This window comes from Prosopis cineraria, unplaced genomic scaffold, assembly GCF_029017545.1.
Source record: "Prosopis cineraria cultivar Desert tree isolate PC_DT_omini unplaced genomic scaffold, ASM2901754v1 PC1741, whole genome shotgun sequence".
Lineage (NCBI taxonomy): Eukaryota > Viridiplantae > Streptophyta > Magnoliopsida > Fabales > Fabaceae > Prosopis > Prosopis cineraria.
In genome coordinates, this window is record NW_026557066.1 from 1 (window position 1) to 18,841 (window position 18,841).

The following is an 18,841-nucleotide window of genomic DNA, read 5'->3' on the forward strand; positions in this document are numbered from 1 at the left end:
AGTGGCAGAGGTCACGTAGAGGGTGGTGTTGCAAGCTGACCTGATGAAATCGCTGTCGCCGGGACGGCGGCTGATGGACTGAGGGAGATGGTGGATGTGGCTGCGAGAAGGAGCAGGGAGAGATCAGAGGATTAGGGCTTTCATGGTTTAGTGGATTCGGTTATTAGAATCGAACAGTTTTGGTTTAAATAGGATTTGATTTGGTATGAAAATCCACTTTGCCCATTATGTTTTGGACTTAATTACAATAATGCTATCCAGTCTCGTTTCAATCCGCCCGCAAGAGCACTGAACTTATAAGAAAACAATGACCGCGAATTCAAAACAAATAACCTTTGATACATGAAACCGAATTATATCGACACAAAAGAAATAGTTTAATTATTTTTTTCTAATTAGTTAGCATCCTTTGGTACATGAATTCGGATTATATCGGCACACAACAAATAAATTTACTTAATTCACTATCTACATTTCCCACTAGTTTTCGTTTAAAAAGTTTTTCATCATCTATGAAATGGTACATGTATACATGCATATTTTAGTATAAATAGAAGAAAAAGATGAATAAGTTCCTTTCATTGATCATATTTAATTTTTTTTCACCTATTTTTATGCCATGATTGGAAGTGTGGGATGAATGTTTGTTGGCTTGTTCAATGAATATATAAAGGATAAGATTTGGATTTGATCAGGGACCTAAATCCACCCATCAATAAATGTCTAAATCATCACAACCATTAAATTTTAATACTTGAAAATTATCAAATACAACCAAAATTAAAACACTTCTCACATATGTTATCCTCTCCAAAATTTTTAGATTTGATACTTTTGAAACATATTTATTAATATTTTTTTTATTATATGATAAATGATCATATATATTTATATTTATATAACTATTTATATTAATTAAAACATCATTTTTTGTGGAAAATTTAATATCAAATGGAACGAATTTTTTATCGTCATCATGTATTACATTATATTATAATTTATCCAAATAAAAAATATATAATGTAATGTAATACACGCACATACTCTATACATTGCATTTGCATGTGTCTTTTTAAAGGGCGGATCGATTTCGACTGGTTTAATGATTCGATGTTTGGTATCCGCTATAGGCATGAGCAAAATAGTCATGGAACCTTCCGTGAATTCTCTGGTGGTTTGTTCAATGTTCCGTTCTCTCTCATGTGTGCTTGGAATATGATATTCAAAGCTGAAAGGCGTGAGTTGGACGTGGAAGAAAAGAACGAATTAGTTCCTAAGAAAATATATACACTGATCAACAAATTAACGTTGACGGAGAGAACTTGGAATTTGGACCAGTGGATCATAAAGTTGAAATGATTCTAGTCCACACAATGTTTTTCTTCTTTTGGCGTATCCAACATTTACACGAGCTTATATATCACGTTTTAGGTAGATCATCCAATTAAGGGCTAACTTCTGTATGTGCCTATATAAGGTATATCGTATACAGTTTAACATAATAAGAATATGTTTGGTTATCACATTTGTATTGAAGATCTAATGTTGTCACTGAACTCTGTTTAGCTAGATAAAATCCTATATTTTATCTTAAGATAGTGCCCCAGACCTGATGGTTATCATGTCAGGTTTTATCAGGGGCATTGGGATTTAGTTAAATTTGATGTTTTCTCAAGGGTTAAATCTTTCTGGCACTCGGGTCAACTCCTTAGAGCACTCAACAAGACTTTTATCACTCTCATTCCCAAGGATGTTAAGGTCCAAACAATCAGGTCTTCTTTTCTCAGAATTATTTGCGAGAGAACATTAAAACCCGAAATGAAAAGATATCTCTCTCAATTTTTTTTCTTAAAAAATTAAGCGAATTAAAATTCACAGGAATTTTGTTTTTCTCTCGAAATGTTTTGAGAGAAATAATTTCCCTCCAAATAATTTGAGAAAAAATGCTTCTCACAAAATAATTTGAAAGAGCTTCTCAAAAACATTTTGAGAGAAATTTCATGAAAAGATTAGATAACATATTAAATATCAAATTTTATTCCTTCCAATCCATCCCATGTCTGGGCCATGTCATCCACCAACATCCACGTCATGCCACATCACCTGTTACATATGAACCATGCCTTAAAATAGAACCCATGACCTTAGGTTCTATCTTTAATACTTACCTTATTGCTAGTTGAGTTGCAATGAATTTGGTGTTTTAAAATTAACAAATCATATACTACTACACTTTTATAAAGTTTATATTATTTTATTTTAAAAATAATTAATAATATATTATATTTTTGAATGAACTTAAAAAAAATAATTCCAACATTTTTTTAATAATTCATTGATAATTTTATAATTTTTATTTAATTTAACACGTTTTAAAATCAAATTATATTAATTTTTAATTAATATAATTTATTTTTTAATTTTATATTTTTCAAATTTAATTTGTTTTTTTTAAACTTTTAAAAATATTTTTGCAAAATTATTAAGTATAATTTATAATTATTTTTAAATTTTTATTTTTAAGAAAAACATATTTAATAGCAACATTTATTATTACTAGAGGAAAATTTTGACAACAACTTTTTTTTTTTTGTACTCAATAAATAGCCAAGACTTGATGCCTATAAGTTTAAGAAACGTGACATATAAGATTATTTCCAAAACCATTTGTAATGATTAAAAAAGGTTCTCCCCAAGCTGATAAGTCCTTTTCAGAGTGCTTTTTTAAAGGGCAGACTAATCACAGATAATGTTTTGTTGGCTGGAGATGTTATATGAACATGTATAATCCATACTTCAAGAAAGGCAGAAAGAATCTTGCAGCTTTGTATATTGATTTTTTTCCAAGGCTTTTGACCGCCTATCGTGGCGTTTCATTGAAGCCATTTTGAAGTCGATGGAATACCCTAACTCATGGGTTCAAATGATTCTCTCTTGTATTTCTACGGTCACTTATTAAATTTTGCACAATAGACGCCAATCCCAGCACTTTGTTCCAAACTTGTGCATAAGACAACGTGATTCACGTACTATCGCCCTATATCTATTTTTTGGCAACTAATGTTCTATCCTACTTTAATTACTCATCAGCGATGGGAAGGAATCAAAATTTGTCAGGAGGCACGACCCATTTTGCATCTTCTATATGCAAATGACTCAATTCTCTTCTTTAAATGCACAAATGGAAGTGTCATAGCTGTTAAAAATTTTATTGATTCGTACTGTGGTTTATCAGGGAAGATCATCAACTCTCAAAAGTCAACGGGCAGCTCATAGTGGAATATCTGGGGTTGAATATTTATGAAAAGATTGGGAAATATGTGGGTACATGGATAGATGCTGGAAAAAATAAAGAAACATTATCATGCAATTGTGGATTCTGTCCAGAAAAGAATAAGCTCTCTTGGAGACGTAGATTACTGTCGCAGGCATCAAGATTGACATTGATCAAGTCAATACTGTCAGCTTCAAATATTTTTATCAATTATCAGGCTTCAAACTCCGCTTGAAATGCTGTAAAATCATTGATTCGCTTTGCATTGACTTCTTCTGGGAATTTAATGAGGGGAAGAACAGAATGCACTTCATTCACAAAGATGCGGCCTTCACTTCTCAAAAGGATGGCGGACTTGGCATAAGACCCACTCACCAAGTGAAAATGTCTCTCTTCTTGGTAAGCAATTTTGAGAATCTTGGATTCTCGAGAAAACTCACTGTTAGCTGAAACTACGGAAAAAAAAAAATACTTTGATCTAAACAAGTCGCAAATATATAAGGTTCCATATAATGTGTCCTGGTTTTGGAAGGATATTAGGAGATAGTGCAGATTTAATTGTGCCTAAGCTAAGTTGAAAAATTGTTTCTGGTTAAAGTATCCCTTTTGATCATCAGTTGTGGTGGCCAAGGAAGAGAAATGTCCCATTGCCAAACATGAGGGATTCCATTTTGAAGATTCCTTTATCTTTCACGGTAGTTCAGATAAAATCATTTTGGCACTTCTTAAGGAAATTATAATGCCAAAGATGGTTTAAATTCCTGTTAAGAAGGGATCTCTCTTTGAGAACCTTGCAGCATGACATTTGGAAGATTGATTGCCCTAGAAAACATATTTTGCTGGTATGGAAACTAATTTATAACTCTTTGCCTGTGGATCATACCTTGAAGGAACATCATGTTCCAACAACCTCCTCCTGTTCATTTGGATGTGATAAGGATATTTTTATGCCGTGTCCCTTTACAAAGCCAGTATTTATCCATATGTATACCCAACAAGCATTTGCCCTCAATTCCAACAATTGAAGCGTATTTTTCTTGCGAGAGAGGGCAAGTGCTTGTTTAAATCTGAATTAGGTTTTGGGATTGATACAATGTAAAGAAGGCAACGCGTCGAGATTGAGAGGGGAGAGAATAATTTTTTTAAAAATTGAGTCGGGTTGACATGCGCCAAATATATGCATGAAGGATTTTTTTTTTTTCAATTTAATTTCTGACTGTTATATTAGAGAAGATTTTTTTTTTTTTTTTAACTAAGCATTCACTTGAATGCCATGTGTGCACCCACAAGAGACCACTAACTTAAATTAATGCGCGTCTATGATGCAGGACACATGCAGTTAGGATTTACAATATTTAAGGGCAAATGACTCAAAATTAAGTTCATGACACCCGATGTCCCTAACTAAATACTTTAAAGGCAAATTTGACCTTATTAATTTCTATTTGAACATCCGACTTGGATACCATGTGAAGTGTCATGTGTACATTTTTGTTAAAAAAAAAAATTGGTTAACTAGCACATCAATGATAAGGTACAAACAAATACATTTTTAAACGCTCAGGAAGTATTTTGACCCAAAATTGAATTTAGGATATACCTACAAACCCTAAGCAAATGTTTAGAAGGCAAAAATGACTTTGAATCCCTCATTCACACACACACACACACACACAAATCCTTTCCTATGAGAGGAAATTATCCAAATTAATGAAGACCCCGTGCTTGTACTCTACTGCATAAGAGCATTTAATAAAAAAGATGTGCAGTCCTATGGTTACGATATTAAAGGGAAATCATGTCTAACTCTGATCATATACATCTCAGGAAGACTGAGCTTTTAAGAGCAGCTTTAATTGGCCTGAAGATATATACTAAGAAACACAAAAGAGAGACATTGTTCCTGGAATATAAACTTTTTTCAAGTTTTGCACCCACTGCTTTAGAGATATACTTCTTTAACAGTAAAAGTAATATATTATGAAACACAAAAGAGGTGGCATTTTGGCTACATACACTACTACTAACTATTTAATTTTATACCTTATTTGCCAAACACAACCCAAAAAATAATTAATTAATAGCAAAAAAATGGTTCTGAATTATGATCTTTTCAAATTCAAGCATATATACTAAGTGGAATAACATTCATGCAAGACAAATTTTGACAAAAACTACTATGATGAGAAGAGGATTAATTTTCCCTTTAACACATAAAGCCATTAGCCATATTATTTATGAATAGTGAATATTGCACTTTGTTAGAGTTTTTATATTATATATAAATTGTCAAGAAAAGAAATGCAAGTTGTCTCTATTTGTTAAAAATAGAGCAATTTTATTAATAATGTTGGTTATGTATCTCACAGCAAGATGGAAGCCAGGCATGCAAGAAATTCACAAGACATTTGGGTGTTCACTATAGGGAGACGGTGGAAACAGAGTCAATTTTAAATTTAAATATATTTTTCCATGACTAAATCTAAATCTGAGAGGCCAAATGAAGGAAATTTCAGTGAATAAGACAGACAGGGTATAACATTTCACACTCATCAAAGGGCACATTTTACTTCTCTACTAACTAATTTAAACTTTATTAAAATTTATTTTGTGAATTTTTATGATGTTCTTTTAAACTTTTAAAAATAATTAAAATCTGAAGCAAAAAAAGTTAGATTCCTGTGTAATTTAAGAAATTAGTTTAAATAGCTTTTGAAAATAATTTAATATGATAGATGAGAGAAAGTATTTTAAAAAGGTAGGACATGCGATAATATTATAAAATTTTAAAATAATATAATAATAAATCATTCTTATGAAATAAAAATTAAGGAAGATATTATAAAATTTAAAAATAACTAACTAATAATCAATTTTTTAACTAATATAACCAAATATAAAATAATAATGTTTTCTTTTTATAAAATTTTTATAAAATAAATCTCTTTTTGTAAAATTTTTAAACTACCTAAAATTATTTATTTTTTAATTTTAAACAAAGAGGGCCATAATCTTTTACAAGCTACACTGATGCATAACAGAGTAGAATGTTTTGCCTGAAATTTTCGCAAAATAAAAATGTTGATAAAATTTAAATCAAGTTGAAAAAGCAATGGGCAGCGAGACTTATAGGTGACGCATTCATCGGCGCAGTTAGCTCGCACCCCTCCCCATAACAAAAATACAACCAAATCACTTTTGGTGTTGGTGGGGTCTAATTTGATACTCCCCTCTTTTTTTTTTATTCTTGTTAATCCAAACTAATTACCTTGCAAGCACTTTTTTAATGAAAATATTTCTCATTAAAAATTTGATTGTTATTGTATACTTAGGATTTAAATTCGTAATCACTAGTTAAACTGAACCAACTTTATAACCATTGATCCAAATGTCGACTAATGATTTTTTTTTTACTTATGCCTTTTTCTGTTGTATTACCTGTATTATCGGGCCTAATCAAAGTATTGCTTGTAATTTAAATCTTCTATAATTCATAATTTCTGAAGAAATAAAGATGTCCCACAACAACTCATGAAAGGCACGCACGATACATTTCTTCCAAAAAAAGTAAAAAGCACGATACATACAAAGAAGATTCATAAGTGACTTAAGACGGAAACACTTTTCTACCGTTCACCAAAACTAGAAGGACAAACACTATTTAACAGTGAAGTTCACAGCTTTAAAAGCCAAAAAAGCAAAAGAAAGAAAGAAAGAAAGAAAGAAAGAAAGAAAAGAAAAGAAAAGAAAAGAAAAGCTTGAAATATAATTACTATTACTACCATTAATTATAATTGATTAGTAAAAAGTAATATCTAAGCCATCTCCCTGTTAGCGTAACTATTCACCAGCGCTAAGGCGTTGCTGGTGAACTCCTTCAGGTACGTCATCCGATCACATACATCCTTCTTCACGGAATCTTCCGGTACATCCTCGAACCCGTCCGTACACGTGTCCTCATCCGTCAGCGCTGCGCTCATCCACGTCTGCACGTTGCTCATCCGGAACCTGAACTGCTCCCCGCCGGCACCGGTGATGGCTAACTGGCGCATCTGCTTGAGCGAGCCGCGGATTTCGTCAACGGCATCGCCAAGGTTTGTGAAGCAGTCGCGGAGGGCGGAGGCGGCGCGTGAGTTGGTGCTGTAGTCTGCTTCACGAGAGAGCGTGGAGAGGTAGGAGGCCATGTGGCGGGCCTTGGTGAGGGTTAATGCTATGGCGACGCGAGCGAGCTTGCCGGAACTCTGTTGGATGGCATTGTAGTAGGGAGAGAGGGAGGTGTAGCAGAGGCCGGGGTAGAGGGTGGCGTTACAACTTGTGCGGATGAATGTGGTGGCACTGGGATTGAAGTCGGCGGCAGGGTCGACTATGACAGTGAACGCGACGGATTGACGGAGGCATTGAAAAGAGGCGGCGACGACGACGAGGAAGAAGAGAAGATGAAGGCGTTTGGTCATCATGGTTGATTGCCTCTTTTGTGGGACGCTGCTTGTATGTTGGAGCTTTGAGTACTTTCAAGATTTATGTAACTTCTAATAGAAAATTACATTCTTTTTCATTAATGTTGTGTATAATTACAATATTGCCATTTCTCTTTCCAAGTTGACGGTGATGCTGGCAAAATAAATAAATAAATCTAAGTTGATGATTATGTCATGTTATATTGAAATTCTAGTTATCGTTCGAATAATTAACATTTTAGTTTTTTCAATTAGAAAATGATTGAAATATGTGCTTCTCTAAATTATTTTGTTTAAATTTTGTTTAATTTTGTTAATATTTAACATTTTAACTAGTCCTTGAATTAATCGCTAGAGGCCGGCAGGTTGGCGAGGAATTTTTTTATATATAATATGTCGTATTTTTTATTATCAATACTGAGTTGTAATTATTTAACCCTAATATATTTGGCTATCAAGAAGCAAAAGAAACATTTTTATCTATAAATTTATTTTTTTAAAACTTCATGTTAGAAAATCCTAATAAGAAAACATATGTACAAATTTGACAGAGTAAAATGGAGGGCATTGAGATTTCAGGTGAGCTACTGAACTAATTTTACACCACCAACAGAAGTAATCCAACCGATTTAAATGTTAATTTAAACAGTTAAATATAATTAATTAATGAAAAAAATCAGATTAGGATGATAGATTGATTATATTGTCTTGAAGGCCATTATAAGGTGATATCATAGTGTATTTTAGGGAGCCCAAAATTGTTTTGAATTGAATTAACCTTTTACTCCTTTGTCAAATCATTACAACAGGCATGGATGAAAATAATTTTTCAATCAATATTGTTTGAACATTAAAATGAGTGAGTCAATTATTCCCTCCATTAAAAAATATAAGATATTTTTAATCAAATTTTACCTTTCAATAAAATAATACTTACTTTTCAACTAACCCTATTTTTTTATATTTACTCCTATTAAACACTTTACAATAAATATAAAGTCATTATTAATAGGGGTACTTTTAAAAAAGATAAGTATTACATCTCGAAAGATTAAAAATGTCTTATATTTTTTAACATCTAACTCTTTAAAAAATATCTTACATTTTTTAATAGAGAGAGTATTATTTATTATTTATTATTGCACTCTAAATGTTGCTTACAATCAATATTAGATTTCCGAATCATTTCGAAAATTTAATTTTTTAATTTAAAATATATTATTTTATTCACAAAATGCATGCGAGCTTGAGGAATAATGGTAACATTTTAGAAACTATTGACTGAAAAATATAATTATTTAAATAAAATTTAAGGGAGAACTATTCAATTGATAACAAAAAGAATAGAAAAATATAAAATAATAATGATAATGATAAGATCAAGAGAGACTACGATCCTATTATGAGAAAGTGAATTAAAAATGCATGCTAAATAAAATTATGTAAAAAAGATTTCCTTGTTCTAAATTATTAAATACTTTTAAAATTTGACATTTGAAAATATAAAACACTTTGACTAGATTAAAATTTTATTAAATAAACTTATTTTAATATTATTCTTTATCTCTCTCTATTCAATATATTAGATGAAAGATTTTTTTTAAAATTTTTATTTTTATTTTAAATATAAATTTATTAAGTATGTTTAATAAATTTTATCAATATATAAAATTTTGTTTAAAAGTATTTTATAATTTAAAATGGAGAGAATAATTAATACATCGCTTATAGCTTATCAATAGTACTGCTTTTATCGAATTATATATATATATATATATATTTGCAGAGTTAAACTTTTATAATAATTTAACAACATAAAATATAATTGTGGGTCCTTGTATTTTTAGCATGTTTTGATAGCAGTTCATATACTTTTTCATTGCTCGAAGTCTTTTAAGTTTTATTTGTCTCTAACATTAGGTCATATAATTTTAAATATAATTATAAAGACTTAATGGTGGTAAACATGTACATAAACTCTATTTTTGTCAAAAATTTACATATAAACTCTATTATTTCTTGTGTGGAATACTTATTAAAATTATTATGAGTGATATAAAAAACGAATAGAACTATTAGAATATTAATAAGTTAATAGGTGATTAGTGTTAATTAATTGGTTTGTTAGTGATGACCCTAATTAAGTTATATATAAAGGGTGCCACATTATTGTGTTAATTAAAGGTTAGGGAGGTTGTATCCTACTTCAAGAAAACTGTTAATATAGGTCATCATCTCATCATATCACTCCCATTGGTTTGGAATTTGGCTTCTCTTCATTTTTCCTCCTCTCCATTTCCTCTTCACTTTTCATCTTAACTATTAGATTCATTTTTAAATGTTTGAGATTTGATGTTTTGAAAAATTATTATTATATTTATTTTTCATAAAATTTCACATTTTAATAGTAATTTTATGAAACATCAAATTTCAACCATTAAAAAATAAATTCAATGGTTGAGATAAAAAATGGAGAGAAATGCAGAGGGAGGAAAATAGAGAGAAGCTAGTGGTTTGGAGTTCATGTTTTCCCTCTATAGTTTGGACTTGTTCATCAAGTTGTTGTATTGAGCATTTTTTTTTTTTGGCCTGAGTTGTATTGAGCATGTTGCCCTTTCATAGTTAATTAATATTGTTTTCCATTGTTCTTGTTAGAAAACGTATAATGAATGAAATTTTAAAAGAAAGAAGACATGACAATGAAGGGCTGGCATGCAAAAAGGTTGACATCAATTTTATTCATATAATGTCACACTCATAATAATTTTAACAGCTCAACAATAGAATTATTAGAATTATATTTATATAAAAACATATTTAACTACATAAATAGCGGTAATGACTAGCATTTCAGCCAAATGAAACTTAAAAAATTTAAAAAAATGAAAATAAAAATTTAGAAATTAATATTAAAACACACTAAAAATATAAGGACAAACATTTATATTTTTTTATTCAACAACTTAGTGCCTGTTTGGATAAGGTTGGAAATCGATTTTTTTTGCTGATAATTGATTTTGAAAAAAAAATTAGCCAAACACCAAATTTGTGATTAATCGATTAAAAAGCTGATAATCATGTTTTGGCATAATCTAAAAATTTCAGCTTCTTCGAATGATTTTTACCGTTATGAATTAATTATTTCTAACCCACTTTCTCACCTACTCATATCAGCCTCATGAATGTGTCACTAAAAACACATTATATAATTTAAATAATATATTTAATTTCTTAAATAAAATTTAACAACTTTAATAATATTAAATATAAATTTATTAATAATTTAATTTTAAAAAGTAATATTTTTATGACAATTTATTTCATTAAAATTAATTCTGAATAAATTATTTAAATATTTTTAATTCTATTAAAATTAATTTAAAAAATAATATTCAAATAGATTGTATAGTAACATAATTAATTATAATTAAAATTTATCATATAATTAATTATTGTTATATTTAATTGAAATTCATACAGACACTTTGAAAGTTTTTTAAAAAATAAATATATGCTTATCTCGATCGATATATAAATAAAGTATAGGGGTAACCTCTATGATAATTGAAGTTTGGATTTGACCTGAGTTGATAGGCAAATTAAAGGAGAAAAAATTTGCACAAATTCAGATTTGACATTTGAGTTGAAAAGTGAGACTCTTGCTCTTCATCGGCACATGCACAACGGCGAAACTGACTCTCCCTCCACTCTAGAAAGGTTATAATATAATATCACTTTTTTTTTGGTCGAAAATGTCATCACTGCATTTGCAAGGAATACATTTGTATTATTCTTGCAATTTTATGCGTTTTCAAATGTGAATGAATCCGACAATTATTTTGACGTGGAAGGAGGCTGTGGATCAAGATCGTCTAAAGCTTGACATGTCATTAAGATCAAAATTATTCATACACATTTGGGTTTAAATCCTTAAGTTATCTCTATTATTTTAATATATTGCTATTACGTGTTTTGTACTAATTGTCTAATTGGAGGATTATTTGGTTGTAAATCAAAATTAAATATAGATATAATCGAATGCTGTCCAACTTAATTAAAATGCTATCATAATATAATTTTTCTTCATAAGGCTTGAACCATTGATTTTATTTAAATAGAATTGTTGGTAGATTATTGTAGCTTTTATTATTATTAATTAATTATTGTAGATTATTGCAATGTTGAATAAATAGTTTTGCTAATTAAGGAGAAAGAAAAAAAGCACCTTTATTAATTACTCATATCATCAAAGTAATCTTAAGTACATTGGCCAAAACCAAAAAAAAAACAAAGAAAGAAAGAAAGAAAGAAAGAAATCTTAATTGCTCATGCGGATCATCGAAGTACATAACTAGTGGATACCATCAAAGTTCCTTGCATTAAAGTTGGGATGTGCAAGTCCTTTACTTTTGGGGAGGGCCTGAAGCACCCGGCTCGGCATGTCCCACACCTCGTGGGCTTGGGCCGGACCTCTTGATACCACTCTGATCCAACCTCTTCAAGAAATTACCCTCAGAACTATGTTGCAGTGTTGACGACCTTGTGAAGGCCAGTGTGGCTTCTAAATATGATGATGATATGGAGCATGAAATCAAGAGAAGAATCACCAGCAAGCAATTGAGCAGCTCATTTTTTGCCATATTAATTTTTTGGTCTCTAGCTATGTGGCTGAAATTAATGGCAGATCAGTGAATATTTGGTGCTGCCAAGCTGTTTGAGGATGCCTTATTTATATATGTAGGTCTCTTGAGGATCCAACAGAAAATCCTATTTCATAAAGCATTATGTCAAATCCCTTCTTAACATAATTAACACATATATGGACATTATTTATCAAATCTGATTCTTGGTCTTTAGATTTTGTTTTTGATTGATGCTCTCGGAACAATAACACATAGTCAATTTGATTTTTCAACTGCAGCTGATAAATATTGATGATAATTGATGAAACCCTTAGTTGCCTTGGGTTATTAAATTTTACTAGAATGTAGAAGTGAGTATTCTAGGTTATTTCCTAGAGAGCAAAGCATATAAATCATTATTCAAATGCCACAAATTAATCTGAATTTTCAAGTAACTAAACTAACTCTATAATGCAACAATAAATGTTTATAAATTTCTGTTTTAGTTGGAATGAAATGAATGATGATTATAATGAGCCTAAGTCAGATTTCTTGACATTAATCATTGATTTCCAGAATTATAATATCATAAACCTTTTTGATTAACCTAATTTGAGACACTTAGAAGCCTCTAAGTGTGGTGCACAATTAGACTTAATGAACACTAAATTAATTTAGGTCAAGTGAATTTAGAAATTAACACTATGTTCAGCCTTGTTCTACACAAGTTTCAGACCAAAATTAGTGAAAGAAAAACACCTTAAGTCAAATTCGTATAATCAATATAGATCTAACTCAAGTCTACACAAGAACTTAAACAAGAATTAACAAGAACTTATGAAATAACCCTAGAACATCAAGGTAAATCATAAATTTCAGAACTGAAAAATAGCATAAAAATCTAAATTCAACATTCATATTCTTATCAAATCTGAATTAGAATTACAAAATCTTCAACCACAACAGAGGTCCAGAATTCAAATTTCTCAATTAATCAAGACAAAAAATACAAAATCAAGAAAATAAACAACAATTACAAGTCTAAAAATCTCATAACATCAAGTCATCTTTCTTGGAGCTCTAAATGATCAGCCTCTCATGCTCTTTCTCTTCACTTGAATCAGACCTTGAGAAGCCTTCATGAATGTATGAAGATGAAGATCAGATCTAGAATTGGTGTGTGTTGGATGAAATTATGGAATTGAAGGAATGAAATGAAATTGATGCTGGATCAAAAAAAATCAATGGACGAAAAGAGGAGACGAAGAAACGTGAATATGGAGAAGAGAAAAGAAGGAAATAAATCTGGATAGAGATGAATAATGATCTGGACGTTGGAATCAAGGCTAAAATGTTGAAGAACAGATCTGGACTTGATGGAGCAATGATGAACACGTGAAACTTGATGAAGGAAAATGAGAGCGATAGATCTGGAAAAATGGAAGGAAAATATGGATGAAAAATGAGAGAAAAATGAGAGAAAATTTGGCTGAAGAGAGAGAGAGAGTAAAAATCTAAAGAATAAGGCTCCAATCTGAAATCTAGGCTTATATATGTGTGAATAATATGAATGGGTGATAATTCCAAAGCTAAATGGTGATGAAACCAAGGTTCCAGATCTGAATGTGGCTATTTATGAGCTGAAAAAATGAATTGAAATTGAGTAAATAAATCTAGAAAATCAGAGGAAGAATGGCATCAATCTGATCTGGACAAGGAAGCATGGAAATTGTGAATGAAGTGTAGACCATGTGACTTCAATTAAGCTTCAGCCAGCTACCAAGTGAACTCTTCATGGATTTAGTTATAAAGTCACGCATCTTATATTCTTGGTTTGCCTCATCATGATGTCATCTTAATGTTTCATTTGGATCAACTTCTAATTTACGCATAAAATGCACTTCTTTAGGCCTCATGATGATGTCATTCTAAGCTCCTTCTTCAATCAGATTTAATTCACGCATATATGGTTCTTACTTCACATATGATGATGTCATCTTATGATTCCTCAAGTCTGATCATAATTTCACACCCAACATGCTCCTTCAAGACTTTTATTCTGTCCTCAAATAAATTTTTGAATGGCATCAACTCAACCCTTTAATTCTAAAATTAAATTGTCAAATAAGTCCTTTCTTGCTCTTGAATTTTCCAATGAAGTTGACTAAGTCTTTGCCCCTTAGTTCCAAATTTGTTTCTTCAAGAATCTGAAAATAAAATATACAAATCTAAATAAATCCTAAAAAGACATTTAAAAAGAAAAAAAAGAGAATTAAGGCCCAAGATCACAATTAGGATATGAAAGTGTCAAAATAATCATCAAATAGCATTATGAGGGTCTATAAAGTCAATATGTAAAAGACAACTAAAAACCAAGAAATAAACCCTAGTATGCATGATTTGATGCCAAAACCAAGTGTATAATATGTAAAATATGAGATAGATCAATAAATATTTGAATATTTCATACTAAGAAATGAAAAATGAAAAATAAAAAATAAAAAAAATGATATTTTAACTACTATTTTAGAAAATTTTACTAAAATGAAACCTTGTAAAAAAACATATACAAAAGGGTTAAGATTCATGTTTGTCCCTCAATTATTCTGCAAAGAGGATCCAGTGTCCAAAACTATTTATTTGTCATAGCAATTTTGGCTTTAAAGTAATTAAAACATAACATATTGATTTTAAAAATACTAGCTGAGACTTAAGTCTAACAGAAAATGCTAGCTATACAGCTACATGGATCCGAGTTAAGGTATTTGAACTGTTCCAAAAGGAGTACCCAATATTCTAAACTATGTATCATATATATAATAATTTTACCCTTAAAGTAATTAAAATGTAACATATTTTCAAACCCATCTAACATGACAAGTGGTATTTTTGGTTAAATTTAAGTCCCAATCAACATTTTTATTTGTCAGCATTAGGGTATTAAACAACAAGAGGAAACACACACACACCTATGTTGTAGGGGAAAAATTGTTATTTTTTAAGGAATAGTTTAGAAACAAAAATATACCTTAATCTTATATAAAATCTGAATCATTTATGTTGTCGTCCAAACTTGCTTAATGCAAATAAACAGCATCTTTTTGCTGTAGTAAAGCAGTAGCACATACGGTTAAAAATAAAGAAAAAGCTTGGCACAAAAAAAAATTAAAGAAAAAGAAAACCCCTGATTTTCACAAAAACCGTCTGTATATCATGGGTTGATGGATTCTCTTTTAAGGAAATGTACCACACACACTAAAAGAAGAATTTTAATTTGTTTTCAAATGGATATAACATTTCAATTATTTTAAGTAGCTGTATATTTTCATATATTAAATTTCTTTAATTTATATCTGTATATCATGAATTGATGGATTCTCCTTTAAGGAAATGTACCACGTACACTAAAAGAAGAACTTTAATTTTTTTTCAAATGGATATAACATTTCACTTATTTTAAGTAGCTGCATATTTTCATATATTAAATTTCTTTAATTTGTATCTTTTAAAATTCCTGTTTTATCTTATGTGCATTTTCCATTGGTTAATCTTTTACGATCCTTATTCACCTTGCTTCACTTCAATACAAATCCAAAATTTTTACTCTCTCAATGTACAATATCATTTTTTTTATAAAAAAAATCTATGTATTAAGCTTTTCAAGCATAGAAGCATAGTCTTCTTCAAATAACATTTAAACACTAATAATCTTGCAATAAATAACAGTAACTTTTATTTTTTTAGCTTTTTCACTCCTCTTTTGCTTGTCGCCACCTTTTAAACGTTTAGATCAAATTTTAGTGGTATAAATTTAATATTTTAGTTAAGATATGCAATTTGAAAATAAATAAAAACATCTAAATTATCAAAATTTGATTTGAATAATTGAGATACATGCGAGACAAAATTGAAAGAGATGTGGGTTTGGAGGACTTAGCTAGAAGCATAGTCTCCTTTCTACAAACAACAATATGAGAAGACACCTTCATTAATTTAATTTTGTATAAAATTTAATTTATTCCTCATATCAAGTAATCTTACTCATATATATATGGAGAAGAACATAACTAGTGTGCACCATCAAAGTTTCTTACACCTTCAAATGATTGAGGACCCTTATTACTAACATCGGGGCCTATAAGTCCTTTACTTTAAGGGAGGTCCCCCGCCACCATGTCCTGCACCTCGCGGGCTTGGCCCTGATTTCTTGATACCACTAAGATCTAACGTCTTCAAGAAATTACCCTCAGAACTATGTTGCAGAACTGGTGACATTGTGAAGGGTCTGGCTTCTAAATATGATATGAAGCATGAAATCAAGAGAAGAACCACCGTGAAGCAGTTTAGAGGCTTGTTTTCAGCCATATTAATGGTTTGGTTTCTAGCTACGTACGTGGATGAAATTAGTAGCGGATCAATGAAAATTTGGTGCTATAGGCTGTTCGAAGATGCCTATTTATATAGGTCTTTTGAGGATCTTAATGAACTAAAAAGTTAAGAATTAAATTCCTATATATGGATATTTATTTATCAAATCTGATTCTTGAACTTTGGATTTATTTTTTGCTGCTGTTGTTGGAACAATAACATATAGGGATGTGATTTTCCAACAATAGATGATAGTTTTTGGATGATCCAGAATTTATATATATATATATATAACTTTTTTAAATATTTGAACATTTCATCTTATAAAGAAATGAGAAATAAAAAATTAGTATTTAAACTACTTTTTAAGAAAATTTTACTTGAGAGGAAACGTTATGAAAAAAACAAGATATATAAAATGTGAATCACCTATATTTGTTTTGTTGTCCAAACTTGCTTCTGTAAATAAACAGTGTCTTTTTGCTATTGTACAACAGACACTTATACAATTCAAGTAATTAAACAAAAAGCTAGGCCAAAAAAAGAAAATTAAAGAAAAAGCAAACCCCTGATCATTTTCACTAAAGACCATCTGTGTATAATGGCTTGATGGATTCTCTTTTATGGGAATGTACCATACTAAAAGAAGAATTTTTAATTTTTTTTTCATATGGATATAACATTTCACTTGTTTTAAGTTACAGTATACTTTCAAAGTTTAAATTTCTTTAATGTATATCTTCAATTTTTTTTTTAATTCCATCACACAATATTTTCGAAAACTTGGGATGTTACTACTTCTTACTCAAGTTAATCTGAACCACTACTATATAGGACCATGATTATTAATGACAGCCTCTCTGGTACTTTGGGGATAATTAGCATAGCTCTTCAGATGTATTTTTTCTTTCATAAGGTTTTGAATCATTGAATTTAATTACTTAAATAAAATCGACTTACTTCCAACTCAATCATCGTTGGAAGATTATTGTAGCTTCAATTATTAATTAATATTTACCCCATCTATGTTTGATATGTGATTATCTAATTATGCTCACTTGGTCATTAATTTGAACTCATCAGGCTTGTATGTAAAGTAGAAATATACTCTTTTGACCTCAAATAGTAGGCTCTGGCTCTTAATGATGCAAATTAATATTATAAGTGAATTGATGCAAATATCTAAGATGAATTTCCTAATATATTCCGGAATGCCCGTCTAAACTGTCAGTTTTGATAAACCCTTTGACAAGAGGAGGAACTTCTAAATATTATTATTGTAAAATAAGTGTAATTTTTTTCTTTTTAGCTCTTTCTTTATTGCTTGCAAGTATTGTTTTATTGAATTAATTCTGTCCAATATATGATTGGATATTAAATATGAGAGATTAGTCCCTTTCACTAGACTTAAGCCCCCGTTAAATCTATCTTTAGCTTTTTCACTCCCCTTTTGCTTGTTGCTTTCTCATAAAGACTTGCATCAAATTTTAGTGGTAAAAATTTATATTTTAATTAAGGTATAAAATTTAAAAAATAAATAAATAAAATCTAAGTTATCATAATTTAATTCGAATTATTTGGAGATATTGAGGAAATAAAATAGCAAGAGAGAAGTGGGATTGGAGAACTTGGAAGCACAATTTCCTTTTTCTGTATAAAATTCAGTTCAATTTATTATTTATTCCTATTGTCTAAGGAGAATTTATTCCTATATATCTCTCAAAGCTTCTTACACTATTTGGCAAATGAGATCCCTTACCACTAATACTGGAATGTGTAAGTCACTCACTTGCTAGGGGGAGGTCCCCTACCATTTCCTGCTCCTCTTGGACTTGGCCCAGAATCTTTAATACCCTCTAAATCTAACATCTCAAAGGCTTTTACCCCACTTGATGATTGAGAACCCTTACCAATAACGCTAGAATCTATACGTTCTTTACTAGGGGGAGGTCCCCCACCATGTCCTCCTCCTCTTGGGCTTGGGCCAGAATTCTTGATACCCTTTAAATCCAATCTCTCCAAGAAATTGTCCTTAGAACTGTGTTGCTTGCGACATGGATGACCTTCGGATGGATTTGGCTTCTGAACGTGATGTGAAGCCGAAAACCAAGAGAATAAGC

General features: G+C 30.2%; 1 protein-coding gene across 1 annotated transcript; it reads right to left on the bottom strand.

Annotated features, from left to right (window-relative positions):
- Nucleotides 1–6,806: 6,806 nt before the first annotated feature.
- Nucleotides 6,807–7,761, bottom strand: LOC129300772 (21 kDa protein-like). The gene has a single exon (XM_054939363.1). The coding sequence runs from the start codon at nt 7,729–7,731 to the stop codon at nt 7,090–7,092; it is 642 nt and encodes a 213-aa protein (XP_054795338.1). The 5' UTR covers nt 7,732–7,761; the 3' UTR covers nt 6,807–7,089.
- Between the last annotated feature and the right edge of the window lie 11,080 nt (nt 7,762–18,841).